General features: G+C 36.2%; 1 protein-coding gene across 5 annotated transcripts in view; it reads right to left on the bottom strand.

Annotated features, from left to right (window-relative positions):
• Nucleotides 1–329: 329 nt before the first annotated feature.
• The window catches only part of LOC117410760 (protein-cysteine N-palmitoyltransferase HHAT), a 95,647-nt gene continuing 78,982 nt past the window's right edge, over nt 330–16,994 (bottom strand). For 2 of the 5 annotated variants that reach the window (XM_059025540.1, XM_059025542.1), the window contains exon 11: nt 336–1,469. In XM_059025540.1, coding sequence (XP_058881523.1) covers nt 1,384–1,469 — 86 coding nt within the window. In that variant the 3' untranslated portion in view covers nt 336–1,383. The other 3 variants (XM_059025543.1, XM_034017548.3, XM_034017551.3) reach the window with 3 other exon arrangements.

Below are 16,994 nucleotides of genomic sequence, written 5' to 3'. Positions count from 1 at the left end.
CCCTCTGCATCTGTAAGAGAGTAAATGGAAACTGTCTATATAATATCATAGTGCTCACCGAGGAGACAGAAATTGCAATCACCTACCTTTTTTCAAAAGCAGACTCGGGTTATTGCTATTGGTTTTTGCTGGAATAATTAGAATGCATGATAAATAATAATCCAAGCAGAAACAACCATAGAAATGACAGATGGCACATATAACAGGATATAGAGGGGGTAATGAATGAGATATTCTGAACAAGCTGAAGATATAAAGTATACCTTTAAGTTAAATAGCTTTTTAACCATGCTGAAAACAAAGATTTTGGATCCCTCAGTGATTCAATGTTTATGATCGGATGCGGCCAAGCGCATCTTACACAGCAATTTGTAACTAATCAATTGTAAACAAACTCTGTGCAGCGCATACCAACTCTATTTATAGTACAGTAATTTCATCATGAGTTACATCATAGAACAATGTATAGTATATCTTTTTTGAGGACGATTTTATTAAATCACATTTGTATGGTTGTTCCATTAAGTTTTATGTCTTTTTTTTATTTGGTTACAATGTTTTATGAACATCGCATGACACCGCCACAATACACAAACGTGTTCTTCTACTACTAACAAAGTTTACCAAATAACAGATCACTGCATGACACATCTTGTGTATTTTAAGTTCTATCAGGATAACGATTTCCCCATTGTGCAGACTGTATATTTGTTCCCTTTTGGAAATCTCCATTTAAACACAGTTATAACAATATTTTTTAAACCTCCATTGATACAACAATTGTAATAGTAATGCACAAAACAGCTTAACAAACAGCTTGTACACAAGAAGATTCTGTATACATCATGCGCTTTTCTGTATCCTTTCCCCAAGTTCTGTTTTAACGTCTTCTCCAAAAGAACTTACTTATTTCCTTTTGAAAAGCTCCTCACCTCCTGCCCACAATCTAGATATAAAAACAGTAACTATAACATAAAATCTTTGATAGATGAAAATAAATGGCTTAATAGATATGAAACAGTCTCTCATTACATTTTAATTATAGCACTGCTGTTTTTATACAAGTGTAAAACAAGGAAATACTAAATAATGCAATAGAGATAATGTGTAATTATGTAATAAAACTCCTAAAATGGCCAACTGGCCAAATTTCTTAGTTGTTACCATACCTAAAACCAGTTATTAAGGACAGCTGCACCATAGTTAAAAGGTAATGCCAGTCCCAGGGATAAGTCAATTATATTTGTACATTTCAGAAGAAATTAGACTCTTTACTAGCATAGTCATATTAGTGTACAGAAAAAGATAAAAATACAATTATTCAAATGTTTACAAAATCTGTGGAGTGTTTTATTTAGACTTCCCATTCACTCAACATCACTTTTACACATGTGTTCTTTCCCATTCCATTCCAATTTGTGCAAAGCAATACAAAAAAACAAGAATAGGTATGGTTGCTCCTGGCCAGCCTGTAAAAAAGAAAAAAAAGGTTTATCATACAAAACAATGTTAGTGAATACACTTTTTTATTTGGACTCTTTTTCAAACAGATCCTAAATTAACAGGCTTCTATTTTGTATAGCAGTTATGCAGCCAGTATACTGTACTACAGCAAACAGATATGTATTAAGTTCAAAATACATATCTGGAACACAAGAGTATATGAGTATACAGGACCCAGTACATCATCATATCACCTCCAACATGTAACCAACCCAACTGTATATGAAAGGTTTTAGAGCAATCTTGATAGTTAAAAAAAAAAAAAAAAAAAAAAGACTCCAAGATGGTTTTCAACTAGCCATATTGGATAGAATATCAAGGTCACTAAACAAATTCTCCAGTGCTGGCTGTTATAATGTTCAGATTTCAAGTCAATACAGTAGTGCCAGATGCACCAAGCATGAATCAGATTGATAACTCTTTGGTTTGCTCCCCGGGTTGATTGTTGCTTTCCTATGTCCTTCTCTGATCCTGTACTTTTGCTCTTGTGCTGCTATGTGTCCTATTAGCAACTGGCTACTTATTAGACTTCTGTAGGTGGGTTCATAATGTTATTCCCTACTGTATATTATTGTCATCTTGACAATGATATATAGAATTGAAAACTTTATTCATTTGGACAAATTACTGCAAATCATAAGAATACAAAACAGTTTTTTTTATTATTAATTAAATAGATTCAAACTTTTAAATACATTTAAATTTACAGCATAAACAGGGTTGGAAAAAACAGACCCAGTAGTCTAGGCAAGAATGATCAATTCAATGCACAAAACTTTTATTCGGTGCTCATACTGTATATCAAGTTCTGAAGCTCTGCGATGTAATAAACTATATGATCTGAAACACAGTAATTTGGAAAGATTAAGATGTCACTATGATAAAAAAAAACAATACATTGCCGACAGATCTAGTGCAAAGAGGCCATGTGATTGACAGTTGAAGTAATCACAGTGAAGAAGTGGGTGCATCAAATCGCAGGCAGTCTCCATATTTGTGGTTTACAAAGGTAAGAAATGAGATATTTAAATCAACATGTAAAGTCAGGAATCAGTGTTGTTTGCAATCTCTCCATGTAATCATTTAGAATGAAAAAGAAAGACCTGAAATCCAATCACCAATCTCTTCATGGACTGCAATGTTTGTAACATATTTTAAAACCAGTTACAGATTAGTTATAACTGCTTATAACAGATCATTGAACTAAATGTATACTTTTCTTGATCTACAGTAAAGAGCTTAGCATGCTCTCTCGGTTAAAATAGAAGGTCTCCAATCCTGCCTTTTTCTGACCCCTGTCTCTTCATGTGATGCCCACCTATAGTTGCAGGATGTTGGTCTATAATAAAACATTTCTACATGTAGATCTCATTTGACTACATTATTATTATTATTATTATTATTATTATTATTATTATTATTATTATTATTTATTTCTTAGCAGACACCCTTATCCAGGGCGACTTACAATTGTTACAAGATATCACAATATTTTTACATACAATTACCCATTTATACAGTTGGGTTTTTACTGGAGCAATCTAGGTAAAGTACCTTGCTCAAGGGTACAGCAGCAATATCCCCCACCTGGGACTGAACCCACAACCCTCCGGTCAAGAGTCCAGAGCCCTAACCACTAATCCACACTGCTGCCCCATGCTACATAGGATAAATAATTGACATTTATAGTGTTCCTTAAGTATATCAGAAAATTGTATTTAAATAATTCATATCAAAAGCACCACTCACTGACCTCCCACCAAAACCCTACGGTGCCCTTCTTCAGTCCTGCAGAAAACTTGAGCGCTGTGGCACATTTATCGTCCATTTTTCCATCACTGATTTCATGATCGGTCATGTGTGTCTTGTCCTTGAATTGTATTTTCAGCAGTCATTTCCTTATTGAACATAACTGAGATGATGCTTGACTTTCTGTGCTCCCATGGGAGCTTGGATCTGTGTCACAATCATTTGACTGCATACTCATTAGATTTCAAACAGACTGGCTACCGCACTGACGTAACAAATTGTGGGTTATCACAAGTTCATGCATGTGAGAACATGAAAGTGTTGCACGCCCTTTGAACTAAAAAAAAATAGGTATGTTAATTTCAAATCAGTTACACTATGCTGTGTTCTCAGTTTCATTTTTATGTGGGATATCAAACTCATGCATAGAGCAAATTAATTATAATGAAGCTTACAGCTATTTTGATCTTGTTTGAAAATCCTTATCTTGTTTGTTACAAATCAATGACTCCAATGTACTTTTTGTTCTTAGAAATGATATGTTATCACTTTCTATGTAAAATAGTTAGATCTATTTCTAATTGGATAGAATAGATATTGGGGGCATGCTAAAAAGTACAGTGGTTTAATACACAAGCATATGCACTAGCCTACACCTTGCATGTCTTTAAATTTGGCTTATTATCCAAGTTAAATTTAATTTTGGTGATCTCAAAATCTAAAAATTTTCCCACACATACAGTACCTCACATTTTCTGGAGTCTCCCTATTATGTATACTATAGATAAAAGCCTTAAAGATTATTTGGGCAGTTTGAAGAGATTACACTAAAGTGCTGAAATACAATATGGACATTTAGGAAGACAGTAATGAGTGTGCTTCAGTAAAGTGAACAAATGCCTCTTCTGCTTTGTGGCTCTAAACTGTAACTCAAACACTAAAAATATTGCACAGGACAGAGTCTGCTCATTTTTAGTTGAGTCAGCCAAAGGGAAATACTGGTCTCATTTATATTTTTCTTACCTGAATCTTTAGTTTCTGCCCATATGAAATGCACATGATAACATAATCTGCTATGGCCAGAATACTCTGGATTAAGGAATGTGTCCCAGTGTGCCTATTCTCTCCATGGCTGGGTAAAGTATAATTAAAGCTACACCCCTAATACTGTGTAGAAGCTCCAAATGTAGAGTGAATAGAACCGGATGTAAACTATTTTTATTTATAACGCATCATAAAACAAACTCTTTTCCAATTCCAAGATGCCATTTTGTTTTGTTACCAGATACTCTATAGTTTATTCTCTGATGTTTTCTGATATTGTTGGACTGAGTGACAATTTGCTGGTCTAACCATGATGAAGTAGAAAGTTTCAGTTGGAGATACATTTTGGTGGTCTTAAGCAGTTAAACAGAAGAATGGAAATACCAAGATGACAGCAGATCTATGTGCTATATTCATAGAAACATTGAAGTAAATCCAAATTCATAATATAATATTTGGTTAAATACTTTGAGTTCTGTTGTTCACAAAAAAACACATACTAGTAACAATGTCAATGCCATTAAAAGGTGCGTTCAGTGCTTATGTGACACTATACCTGAGGATGTTTGACACAACTTTCTGGTAGTTAACAAATAATTTACAAAATTACTGCAAAAAGATACAAGTTGTCAGATATACTACATACTATACTACATTATACTATATTATATTATACCACCTTTCTGGGATCCATCAAAATCCTAATTTAAGCTTTAAGCAGCATTATTCTTCCTTAGTAAAGCACGGAAATTCAACCAAGGATTGATAGGAACTCTGAAACAACCAATTACAATAAAGTTCATACCAATTATAATGGGATCCAACAAATTCATAATGTATGCAGAATTATTAATTTTTTATGTGGAGGCAAGCATACTTGATACAATTTAGCCAACTATGAAACATAAAATGGTGTCAAGGGACACGAAACCATGAAGAGACTTGATTGCTGATTTGCATGACAAAATAAATCTGTAAGACAACATGAACACAGACACAAAAGGCACTAAACAAGCTTTAAACTGCAGCAGAATAAAAACAATGATGGAGCAAGAACAATGGCCATTGGATCAAGGTAAAGCTCCAAGTAAGCGGAGTCACAGTTTACCTGACCATACATAAAATGTATAAGAACAGTAACAGTTAATCTACGTTTATTATCATTACTGGAACCAGGGAAAAAAGCAATGAAGGATTTCCCTCTGCTAATAACAACTCTTCCCTTGAGACACAAGCAACCCGTTTGGGTTTTAAGATCTTGGATGGCAGTAGGACCTTTGGAAATGGAATCAAAAATACCTTGGAGGATCACAAGCATCTATTTTACTCCTTTCATATCATGTAAAAGTAGTAGGTATAGCCCCTAAAGGTTCGATAATGTGAAAAGAGAAAAAAGGGCATTTTACAAGTGATACAGGAGGAGCCTTAGGCAAGGATAAAATATCCTTCTTTTCTATCTGGACAGCTTCATATTTTATTGAAGTAACAATGCTGCTTGCTGTATACCTTCGGAAGTGAAGAGGATAGATAGGGACATATGTGTGAAAGTGGAAAGGATTCTAAAATGAAATCAGGCTCTTGCAGTTCTGGAGTCTTGTCTTAAAGGATCTACCATTGAGGCAGACAAGAAGATGCTTTGTGTCGGAGCCTAAACAAATAAACACATCAGACCTTTACCCACTTTACCTAATTGGTGGGACAAAATGGGGATACAGTAAAAACATTTTTAAATAGTGTGCACCCTGTATATAATGTGCTGAGTTGCGTTACATCTCTTGTATAATACTCAATGTATACTAACCTATCAAAAAGAACATTATATAGTATATGAGTACTTATACCCATTAACCCTATCTTGGTTTTGGGTTGTACATTTTTTTACTGACTGAATATGTCTGAAACAGCTGCTGTATATAATAAGGCTCAGATTGGTCATGGTACTTTGCACTAGGAAAGCAGATAGAAGTTTTTACTCCTTGAACAATCTGTGCCTCCGAGAAACAACACTCAAAGCTCTGTGACTCTCAAGAGACAGGACACATGGGCCGGGTAATTGGACAAAAATCAAATATCATTGTATGCACTTTGATGTGTATCGTGTGCTACCAGTGCTACCACCTTAAAAAGAGTTCAGTAAAACTTGAAGAACAACACCGACTGCCAGATCCATGATAATTAAGCTTTGCAGATCAAAGGAAGGCAGGTACTGCATGCAACTGAAAATGTTCTTGATTATGGCACTCCTGTGGGTATGATCCTGCATCTAGCATACCATTAAGTGTGTGATTTTCCCTGACCATCAGTTCTTCCAAAGCTTTTCCTTTCTTTTATCTCCTTTTTCAACTAAACATACTTTTGCCAGGTAAGATCTTATGTGAGAGTTTTGATTACAAAAAAACTGAAGTTCTGGTTGTTTGATTCATGATTAAAATGACATACAACTTTACATGAAAATAAATATAGTATGGATTTTATTAACCTGATTGTTAACCAGACCATTTAGTAAACAGATATTACATATTGACATTTACAAGTAATCATACATAACACTTTCATTTTGCCTTTGGACACTAGTATCTTTACCCCATATGTTGTCAACTCAGCTGTTTGGAAACATTCTTTAAACTGAAAGTGGTGAAACCTGTTGTACAAATAAAATAAAAGATTTTATAGTGTTCCAGTGAAGAACCCAAGTCAAATGCATACCCTAGAGGGTGAATAATTTATTCCAGTATTTTGTGAGCCCCTGAAAAATAAACTTTGCAAGCAAACATGTGTGTATGGTGAAAGAGGACCAGGTACATCAAGAGCTGCTCCTGAACACACAGTATTTAAAATCGAATAAACATGACAGCCACTTACTCTTCATGAGAAAGGATTTACTCCAAAGAAAGACCACATTAATTAAGGTGCCACTAAAACTGGGATAAAGCTCCAACGCCACTGCAATATTATTTGTCTGTATGTCATTGTGGCAAAGTGGTTGATTGTGTACAGATGCAGGAGTGATGCAGTCCGTAATTAATAGACAGAGAGTTGTAATCCAGTTGGAAAGAGTTTTTTTTAAGTTATAATCCTGGTCTGGTGACCAAACAATAACTCCAGGCAATACACAACAATGTGTAATGCACTGGAATAAATAAACGTGTAGCAGTCCCAAATAATAAACACATGTATCTTTCCCACAATGTACAAAACACGGTCACCAGTCCTGAGTGTGTGCTGTAGTGCTTGTGGTAGGTGATACAAGTTTATGCGTGACAACAGTGAAGTGCTGTTCCGGGTTTTTTGCTGGCCCTTGGCGACAGCTCCGGAACGGGTTAGCCATCTAATAATAACAAACAAGAACAATTATAGACAAACAAACAAAACACTCACGATACGATTTATCACTGGGTCTCTCACGGGTCCTTTCAGGTTCAAATCACAAACCAAAGCGAAGGAAAAGATTGCGTCTCTCCGTCTCCTTTTATGTCGTCACACATGACCCCTTGGTAAATGAGTGCAGCTGCCCCTCCAATCCGTGACGGCCACATCGTTTCCCTTCCGGGTCGTTTAGTTAATGCACTGGAGTTCCGCCCCCTTTCTAGCTGGCTGACTTCCCTTGAACCCTGGGAAACAACTGTCAGACCAGCCCGTCCAAGGTACACTGTTCTCGCTGCTTAGCGCCCTCATAGGTCAGAAGGGAGAGGGAGAATCATTGTATTTCTGTCACAGTCATATACTAATATAGTCGCTTCTTTATGTTTTGCAGTGGACTACATGTAGATTCAGCTGTTTTTTACTGATGTGACATTTTTATTGCTCCCTTGATGATGTTTGCAATAATATGCCTAGGTATTGCCTAGCTAGTTGGTACATTACATATGTCTACGGCAGGAAACAAGAACTCGTGATTGCAAGAAGAACCACTAATAATGAATGCAATTATCATCAAGGGAACAGTAAAAAAAAAAAAAAAAAAAAAAAAAAAAAGAAAAAAAAGAATTTGAAGCACCGGCAATAACAGTTTTTATGTTCCTTTGTTTGCGTGTCACCAGAAGACTGCAAATAACAAATCTACATTTAAATGTACATTTCCCATAGCGATTGCTTTGTTAATGTACAGTGAGCTCGATTGTCTGACATATGGAAAGGTAATCTGCCTGCAAGTTGCACATAGTGGAAAATATAGTCCAGTAAGTCGAATATGGCATGAACATGTACTGGTAGCTACAGTTGTGTGCCACAGTTTTGATTACTGATTTTGTGTTATAAATGTAAACTGACTTAATAAATAAGTTAACAGGATATTAGCGTGTTTATAAATGAATTACAAACAAAACATGTTAAAGTCCCATAACTGAAATTTAATGCATGTATTTATTGTATGTGTTTTGACATTACACATCAGCAGTGTGATCAATGACTGTGAAATTAACAGAGAACTGACCTTTCACAACGAAAGGGACTACGTTTCAATCACATTAGCTGAATTTCTCCTTACGTAATGGACTGAATAGATTTAATTATTTTAGCCTGTCTGCATACGACATGCCTTTTAAACCCGGGATAATTCTGGTCAGTCTTCTTTGCACTCTTTCTAGAGCAGCAATATCCTTTTTGCAACGAGGTGACCAGAACTGAATACAATATTCTAGATGAGGTCTTACTAATGCATTGTAAAGTTTTAACATTACTCATAGATTTAAATTCAACATGTTTAATATTCCTGCACAACTCCTTATGGCAACTGCTACTAAAAGAAGACCGGGACATGTGTAGTATGTCTTAATTGAATGAGCTTCTGCTGAAATGAGGATGAAATGTGCCTTGATTCTGGGGTATTGTCGCTAGCAGGTAGCTTACTAGGTTTTATGGCTGATAAGAATAAATTAGCATTTTGGGTATTGGCTAATACAGTTATATTATATTTGGCAAAGTAGTGTTGCACAGTTCTGGCAATGTAAGCTTGGAGTGAACTGCCAGTGCACTGTCTTGGGAAACTGATTGGTTGAATGTATCAGCCAAGTTGTCTATCAAGCCAAAGGGGGCTATTTTTAGAAACTTGGACAACTTAATTTTAGAGGAAGACAGACCTGAAATAGCAGATCACTTGCCCAGGGCAGGTATACAGAAATATAATTTGCAGTTAACATTTACTGCAGAAACCCACTTCAAATTCCTGCTGTGAACAATACAAAGAAAAAAGGCTACAGTTGTTTGCTGCTGTAGTCATTGGCTTTGTACACTGCTTCAAGATGGTATATTATTCCTTATATTAGGATCTGAACTCACCTCACAGCTAATGAGATGAGCGTTACCTTGCTCATGCCAAGGAGGGTGAAGCACTGAGACACTTAGTGTAAAATTACTGTATTCCTTTGAATTTAAGACACACTTTTTAAACAATTTTTTTCTCCCCAAAATAGCCTCCATCTTAAATTTGAGTACAGTATAATGATGCATGTATTAAAATTGACAACAAACGACGTGACTACCCGAGTACACAAACAGCAACGAGACTGACTGCTGACAAAGGATGAACAAAGACATTACAGCCCAATCTCAAATTATCCATTGCAGCCATTTTCAAAGAAGCGTCATTAACTTCCTGAGGAATTCAAAGAGACGCTTTTACAATTTCAGCGTTTCTAACAAACAGTACCCGCTTGGACAGATTGGAAATGCTGATCACACCCCCGTATTTTTCGAAGTGCCATGCGTTACCACAGTACACAAATTGGGAGAAAAACAGGTGTAAGTAATCATGACTGGAAACGAGAAGCAGCACATAACTGTAATGCTCTGTGTGACAGCAGACAGCTGCAAACTGCCTCCATGTGTGTAATTGAGGTTGTATGTTTGTAAATGCATATTTATATAATGTTTTATTTTTTCCTCAAATTAAGGGTGGGAAATGTGGGCGATGTCTTAATTCAAAGGAATACGATAGTTTAAATATATTATTATTATGTGTTTTTTTTTTTAACCTTATTAGGCAAAAAACAGCAAAATAAAATCAATAAAAAAATATTATGGATCTGCTATTCCTTCTGCTGTTTGAATATGTCAATTGTGATGACCTTTCATGGTCACAATTAAACACATGTATTACCGCAGGTCTTCCTGCATGCTGGTTCCACAAGAGATAAATAAGCATTACCAGTTCCCATGAGCTATCTAAGATTACACTGTAGCGACTGTATTTATTTTAACACTCTGTGATGATTAAAGTAAGAGATCTTATTAGATGGCATTTGCGCACACACATTATAGCAATATATCCCACTGAGCTCTACTTAGATGGTTTTAATCGTTTCACCCTGAGGTATTCCTGCAGAAAGGAGGATAAAACCCAGACTTTCTTTAATTCGTGCTGAGATACTTCAGTAACAGTATGGTGCTACAATGTAGCTGTCTCTTCACAAATGACTGCAATAATTATCCAAAAACAGGGAGCAAATTTAATGGAAAGGCAATACAAACAAATTCAATAATCCAATAACTAGAACAAATTAGTAGCTGTATATTTAGTTTAGTGGTTTGAAGAGAGGTCTTTGATGTAAGGCTACTTTATTATTATTATTATTATTTGTTTATTTAGCAGACGCCTTTATCCAAGGCGACTTACAGAGACTAGGGTGTGTGAACTATGCATCAGCTGCAGAGTCACTTACAATTACATCTCACCCGAAAGACGGAGCACAAGGAGGTTAAGTGACTTGCTCAGGGTCACACAATGAGTCACTGGCTGAGGGGAGATTTGAACCGGGGACCTCCTGGTTATAAGCCCTTTTCTTTAACCACTGGACCACACAGCCTCCTAAATACATGTACAGTATGAAAGTAAGTCGTTTGATAAGAATGCCAATAAATGTATTTATTTTACTGGGCTCTGATCAGTACTACCGCCTAGAAAACTCATTAATTACTCCTAGCATGTTAATTAGAGTATGGGTGAGAGAGTGTGCTATCCAGGATGATGATACCAATTGTATATTGCTACAGAGTATACATTATTCTTCCTCTGTTCAAATGAATGTTCATGTCACATATTGTTCCTGTCAATGCAGTTTTACGCCTACCCACTCAATTATCCCAATAAGTGAACATAAAGATTGCCTTTACCTATAAAGGTCTTTTTCACTGGAAAAGAATGTGCGTTGGTGACAATTACTGAACAATATAGAGTGGAAGCTTCAGGAGTTTGCATGCGATAAACAACCACATTTAAAAAAAGTTAATAAATGAGTCAATGTATCCATCCTTGCAGTGCAATGTTCACAGCCTTTAGGATATTCTTTAACATCTACATGATCATTAATATGTTAATCTTCTGCAGTCTTCAAAAACAAAACATACTAGACTGCTGAACAGTCCAGAATAATCCAGGTGATTTCAATCTGGTAAATTGGGTAGACAGGTGATGTACATATCACTCTGTGAAGCAAAACTTCATATGTTCAAAGCTGAGCTCTATATTATTTTTTTTAAAAAAAGCTCCAGCATTATTTTCGTGCGGACATTCAATCAATTTTTCAAAACTTTTCCAATGTTTCTGGACATTTTTGCGAACAGCAGTACAGTGCCACAGTTCCAAAATCAAAAATTAAATGCATGCTTTATTTTCAAATGTTATGCAGATTGGGATTAAAGGTGAAATTAAGGAGAACATTTCCCCCCCCCCCCCCCACTTGAAATAGAACTGTGCAAGACTGATAGGTAAACATCTGCTATAGCATGCTTGGTCTGCTTCAATCCTTTGTTAACAGAAGGGCCATGTTAGGTGCCCTGAAAGAGAAAGGGTTCCACAGAGGACCACATGGAGGGTCATTTAGCATTCCTGCGGGTGATGCTGCTACTTCACTATTTATGCTACTTTGAGGACCAGACCAAGCTTTAATTCCAGAAGTTAGGAATGTTAAAATATTTACAACCCATCACCCCATTAGTTAAAAATTAGGTTACTCACTTTTTACAGAATGTGTTTTATTAAACATTTTGGTTTCTTAAACATTTAAGAATCATTTGAAAACATCCTCGTAGAAATAACAATACAGTACTTCACAGGAAAATACGTACAGTGACTATGCACACAAAACAGAACCTGTAGTTCTATTTTTGATTAGTTTGTAAATCATAACTTTTTTTATGAAGTGTTACGCTGAGTAGCTAGATAGAAATGTTCCCAATCTGAAGCCCCTTCAATTGTCAATGAAAAGATTATAAACAATCATCCCATAGGGATCCCATAACAGCATCTAAGCTCTCAAAAACTATTCAGTGTTCAACAGGCGGCCTCTATTTCTGATGACAGTACCATATTTGCATTGAGTTATGGTATTAAAAAGACACAAATCGTTGAACTAACTACAGTAGGTACAGTATTTATTATCAGAGGTCTTCTTTTACCTATAAACACCATCTCTGTCTTGTTTGTACTGATGATAGTCCCCTGGCTCACCAGAAGTGATCGTATAAACACTTTATTAAAAACAGGGTTAACTGTAAAAGTATCTTCAAATGACATGTGCAACATTTTTTTCTTTTGCCACAATACACTTTTTTTTTAAATCATGTTTGCTGTCATGAGAGATGACTGGTGACACCAAAGTGTCTTTATGAAAGTCAGAGCCATAGCCATCTAGTGCACAGCAGTGTATTGCCAGGAAATCAGCACAGAAAGAAAATTGATCTTTTGTATCTGCTCAAGTTGGCGTAGGCTCTTACTTTTATAAAGACACTCTGGTTGATCTACCCTGCGTTAAACATTTCTATGGCAGGCAACGAGGGCTGAGGAGCAGCTCCTGCACCTTACACAGAAAATACCAAAGTTAGTTTCTACCTTAAAACCCAAGCTAACCACAAAGCTGGTATTTTAAACTGGATACTGGGAGCTATGTGGTATGAGGTCTCCTGCAGAGTTATTAGCTTAAAAAGAATGAGCGCAGAAGCCCAAAGCTGATTAGTTACCTGGCATCTGTTCTCAGCAACTAATGGAGTGAATCGGATTTGGAGACTTTTTTCTAGGAAGATAATACCTGGGGATTGTTTGTAACATTACTTAGAAAATTAATCCAGCCCAGGCCAAGCAGCAACATTTAATTTTCTTCTGGACATTTCTGTTATCTTTTTTGAACTGCAGCATCCATACAATAAATAAATAAATAAATAAATAAATAAATAAATAAATAAATAAATAAAATACATAAATATTCCAAGGGTTTCTATAAAACAATGTTTACAGGGTTAAGATGTAATCACACAATCATGCTAAGCGTCACAAAATCATGTTAAGTTTTACACCATTTTAAACTAAAATATAATTCCCGGGTGATTTTTTTCCCTAACTCCATGAAGTTTAATCTGTAGGAACATTTGCGGCCTCACACCTCTAAATCTGCTTGTCAATACAGCATGTTGAGGTACTCCATATAAGCAACGGTTTACTCTCTCTTTTTTCTTTTTACAAAATACTGTTTTTGTTAAAAATGGCTGCATGAGGTTAAAAAAAACTCCCTAAATAACGATTGATGTTCTTTTAAAAACTGTCAGTACATTCTTCAAGGAAAGTCAGCAGCCAAATTGTCTGTTATTTAAGAGGCAATTGCTTATGAAAGGTGAGTGTGTAAGTATCTGTAAGTAAATACAGAAGACTCACCCTTTTGTACAGTATACCTTTAATAACTACAACTGTACTTAAGTTTATAACGAGTTACATTCATTTTCCTTTCACAAAAATGATGTACATTTTCACTTGGGAGTAAAGACTTAAGCTGTTGTCAAATATCAACTTTACACTTTTCTGTAATGATGTGTTACATGATGCTGTGGTACTGTGCATTTTCCTCATTAGAAAATACCATCCAATAGTATTATTTGTGAGTGGCATAATTACGTAATTAAGTACCAATTTTCAATTAAATGTAAATCACAAAACCACAATCAAAGCAAAATAGCTTTTTTTTTTACTTTTCTTTCTGAAAAGCTGTGCATTTTTTGCTGTTTTTTTCACAGCTACTATTCTGCAAACAGTGGGACATATCCAAAAGGGAAAGAATACTGGGGTAAAATCCCTGCCTACAATTTAATAAACAGATCAGATATCTGGAGGCTGTGTGGTCCAGTGGTTAAAGAAAAGGTCTTGTAACCAGAAGGTACCCGGTTCAAATCCCACCTCAGCCACTGACGCATTGTGTGACCCTAACTCTGTCACCTTTGGGCTGCAAGTGCGGTCGCTAAAATAGATAATGCACACATTGAACCCTCATTATCATAATTGCGGATCATTATTTGTGCGTGTCGAGTAATTTGCATTGCTGTTAAGCTTACATAAGGTGCAATGCAATTTGAATTTTGCATCCACAGTTATTTGCACTGCGCCTAAACTTATATCTATCTCTTAGAGTAAACTACAGTCTTAATGGTGCGTGGTGAAAGGGGGTTGGGCCAAAGACAGCAGTGTGTAATTACAAATCTAAATCTGCTGATATTTAAAAAACAAAACAAAAAAAAAAAAACAATAATTAATCTTGCCTTTATAAGTGACGACTTTTATCACGTTTTGCTAAATGTACAGCATAAATAGCACATCAAAGGACATCACTGACAAGCATTTGTATTCAAGAATTCCAGTTCCGTTAACTAAAAATAAACATGTCCCCAGGCAGAGATATGAAAAAACATAGGCATCTTGGGAGATTTGGTTTTCTCGAACCTGATTAGGTTGCTTAAAAAAAAGGATTTGAGCTTGCGCTTCTGCAAATAGCAAAACAAATGCGTTCAGAACTCAGAGCTGCTGTATCAGTGGAAATAACAGGACTAGTGTTATGACATACTGCAGAGAGACATATGCATCATAATGCAGTTATGTTTGAAAATGAATTATGAACAACATACAATTCCAAAGAATAAATCCCATTGAGTTTCACTGGTACACAGTACCCTCCAGACAGGCAAGCTAAATAGTAGAACATCTAGATTGAACATAATCATTTTAACTGATACCCACACAGCATCACAAGCTAATGCTAGACAATCAATGATTTTTATTTGATTTAATATTTATTTTTTGAATACAATAACCAAAAACAACAATCAATCATTATCATGGGGTTTCCATGTGGGGCAATTCACATGTGAAATGGTGATGTGCGTGCACGTTTGTGAGAATTACTCATGTAAATCAGGTTTGTGGCTGAAAAAAACATCAGAAAAAAAGGCCAAAGAGAGGGATAGGGTAAAGCTCATTTACTCGTGTAAAAGACGAAAACCACGGGAAAATCCACGCCCAGTTTCGCATGGAAACCCGCATTTCACGTGTAACTGAATTCCCTATGTCCAGCTACGTCCAAAGACAACGCGTGTCCGCGATCCACTCAAAATCACTGGAGCAAGGAGGAAACCCGGGTATTAATAAGTATAGTTTGTGACTTGGATGTGTTGAGCCAGCTCGATCGCCCGAAACAGTGCAACAAGCATGTGTACCAACAGGTGGTGAATGAATGAATCAAAAGATAAATTAGTTGAAACCTGATTCAATACTAACGACATGCCCCCCAGCCAATGACATTTAAAAAACAATTTGGGCAACAGCAGTAAAACACATTATTAACCAACCAGACACAAGGTATTTTACTTTATTACAGCAGCTTAGACTCGTGTTCCAGTTCTCTGCGCATGGAAACCACATTTTCACAAAATGTCACTAGTAATCTTCAAAAACAGCACAAGTATTTAACGCATAGCTAATTTACATATCAACCCCCACCTTTCCCATTCATTTGCATGACGTCGGGTGAAAAGCCCGGTTTACTCGACTAAAATAAACTGAGCGAATGGAAACCCAAAAAAGCATTTTACATGAGACATTTTTCTCGAGCAAATGTCTCGAGCTAAAAAAACACTCATGGAACCTCCGCCTATGGTTATGTATTTCTGAGAAACGCACTCCGCTCAACCATCACCTTTTCATTCAGCTGTTGTGCATCGTTGTGTACCAATCTCCTGTCTCCTTAAACACTTTGATTTCATAGTGCTTAGCATCCTACTGTATGTAAGCCGGCTCTGTATTTCTTAAGGCTGTTGCATTCTCTTGCAACCCTCACTGTAGATTCAGTTTCCAAGTTGCTCACTCCCCCATTAAGACCATTTGAGGTCAATTTATAAAGCTGCATAACTCCCAACTGAATTTTCAACAGTAGATGCTTGAAAACATCTAAGACATGGAGACAACAGCTGGATGGGAGAAGCTAGGCAGCCTACTGCCCTATTTTAGCATAAGGGCACCCTCTGTAGGTGAACGTTTGCTTTGTACTAGTACAGTATATTAGTTAGGCCCATTAGGGTACTAGTGGAGTACAATTTTGTCCCACTGTCAATACACCATTTACTTTGGGGTCAGGGCTAAAAATAGGCAAATTCAGAACACAGTGTGAACCTGCAGTACTTAGAAGTGTTCAAAGGCATTGGAAGATGAAATGGTCTGTGATAGACTCCCCCTCCGGAAAACTGTACAAGCTGTTCAATCTCAACCTGCTACAAGGGATCACCACAATGGCTTCTATTTACTTGGTAGAAGGTAGAAAGCTATCGTAAATTGCACAGTAACTAATTTTATATTAAAGAATGTCTCTACAAAGTCATAAAATACTTCTTAGCAATGATAAAACAACCGTGCACGCCTCCATTAATTGTTGATATTTGTGGAGATGGGA

Source organism: Acipenser ruthenus, chromosome 6 (assembly GCF_902713425.1).
Source record: "Acipenser ruthenus chromosome 6, fAciRut3.2 maternal haplotype, whole genome shotgun sequence".
In the NCBI taxonomy this organism is placed as follows: Eukaryota; Metazoa; Chordata; class Actinopteri; order Acipenseriformes; family Acipenseridae; genus Acipenser; species Acipenser ruthenus.
The sequence above is the reverse complement of the archived record's forward strand: the minus strand, read 5'-3'. Positions and strand labels throughout refer to the sequence as shown.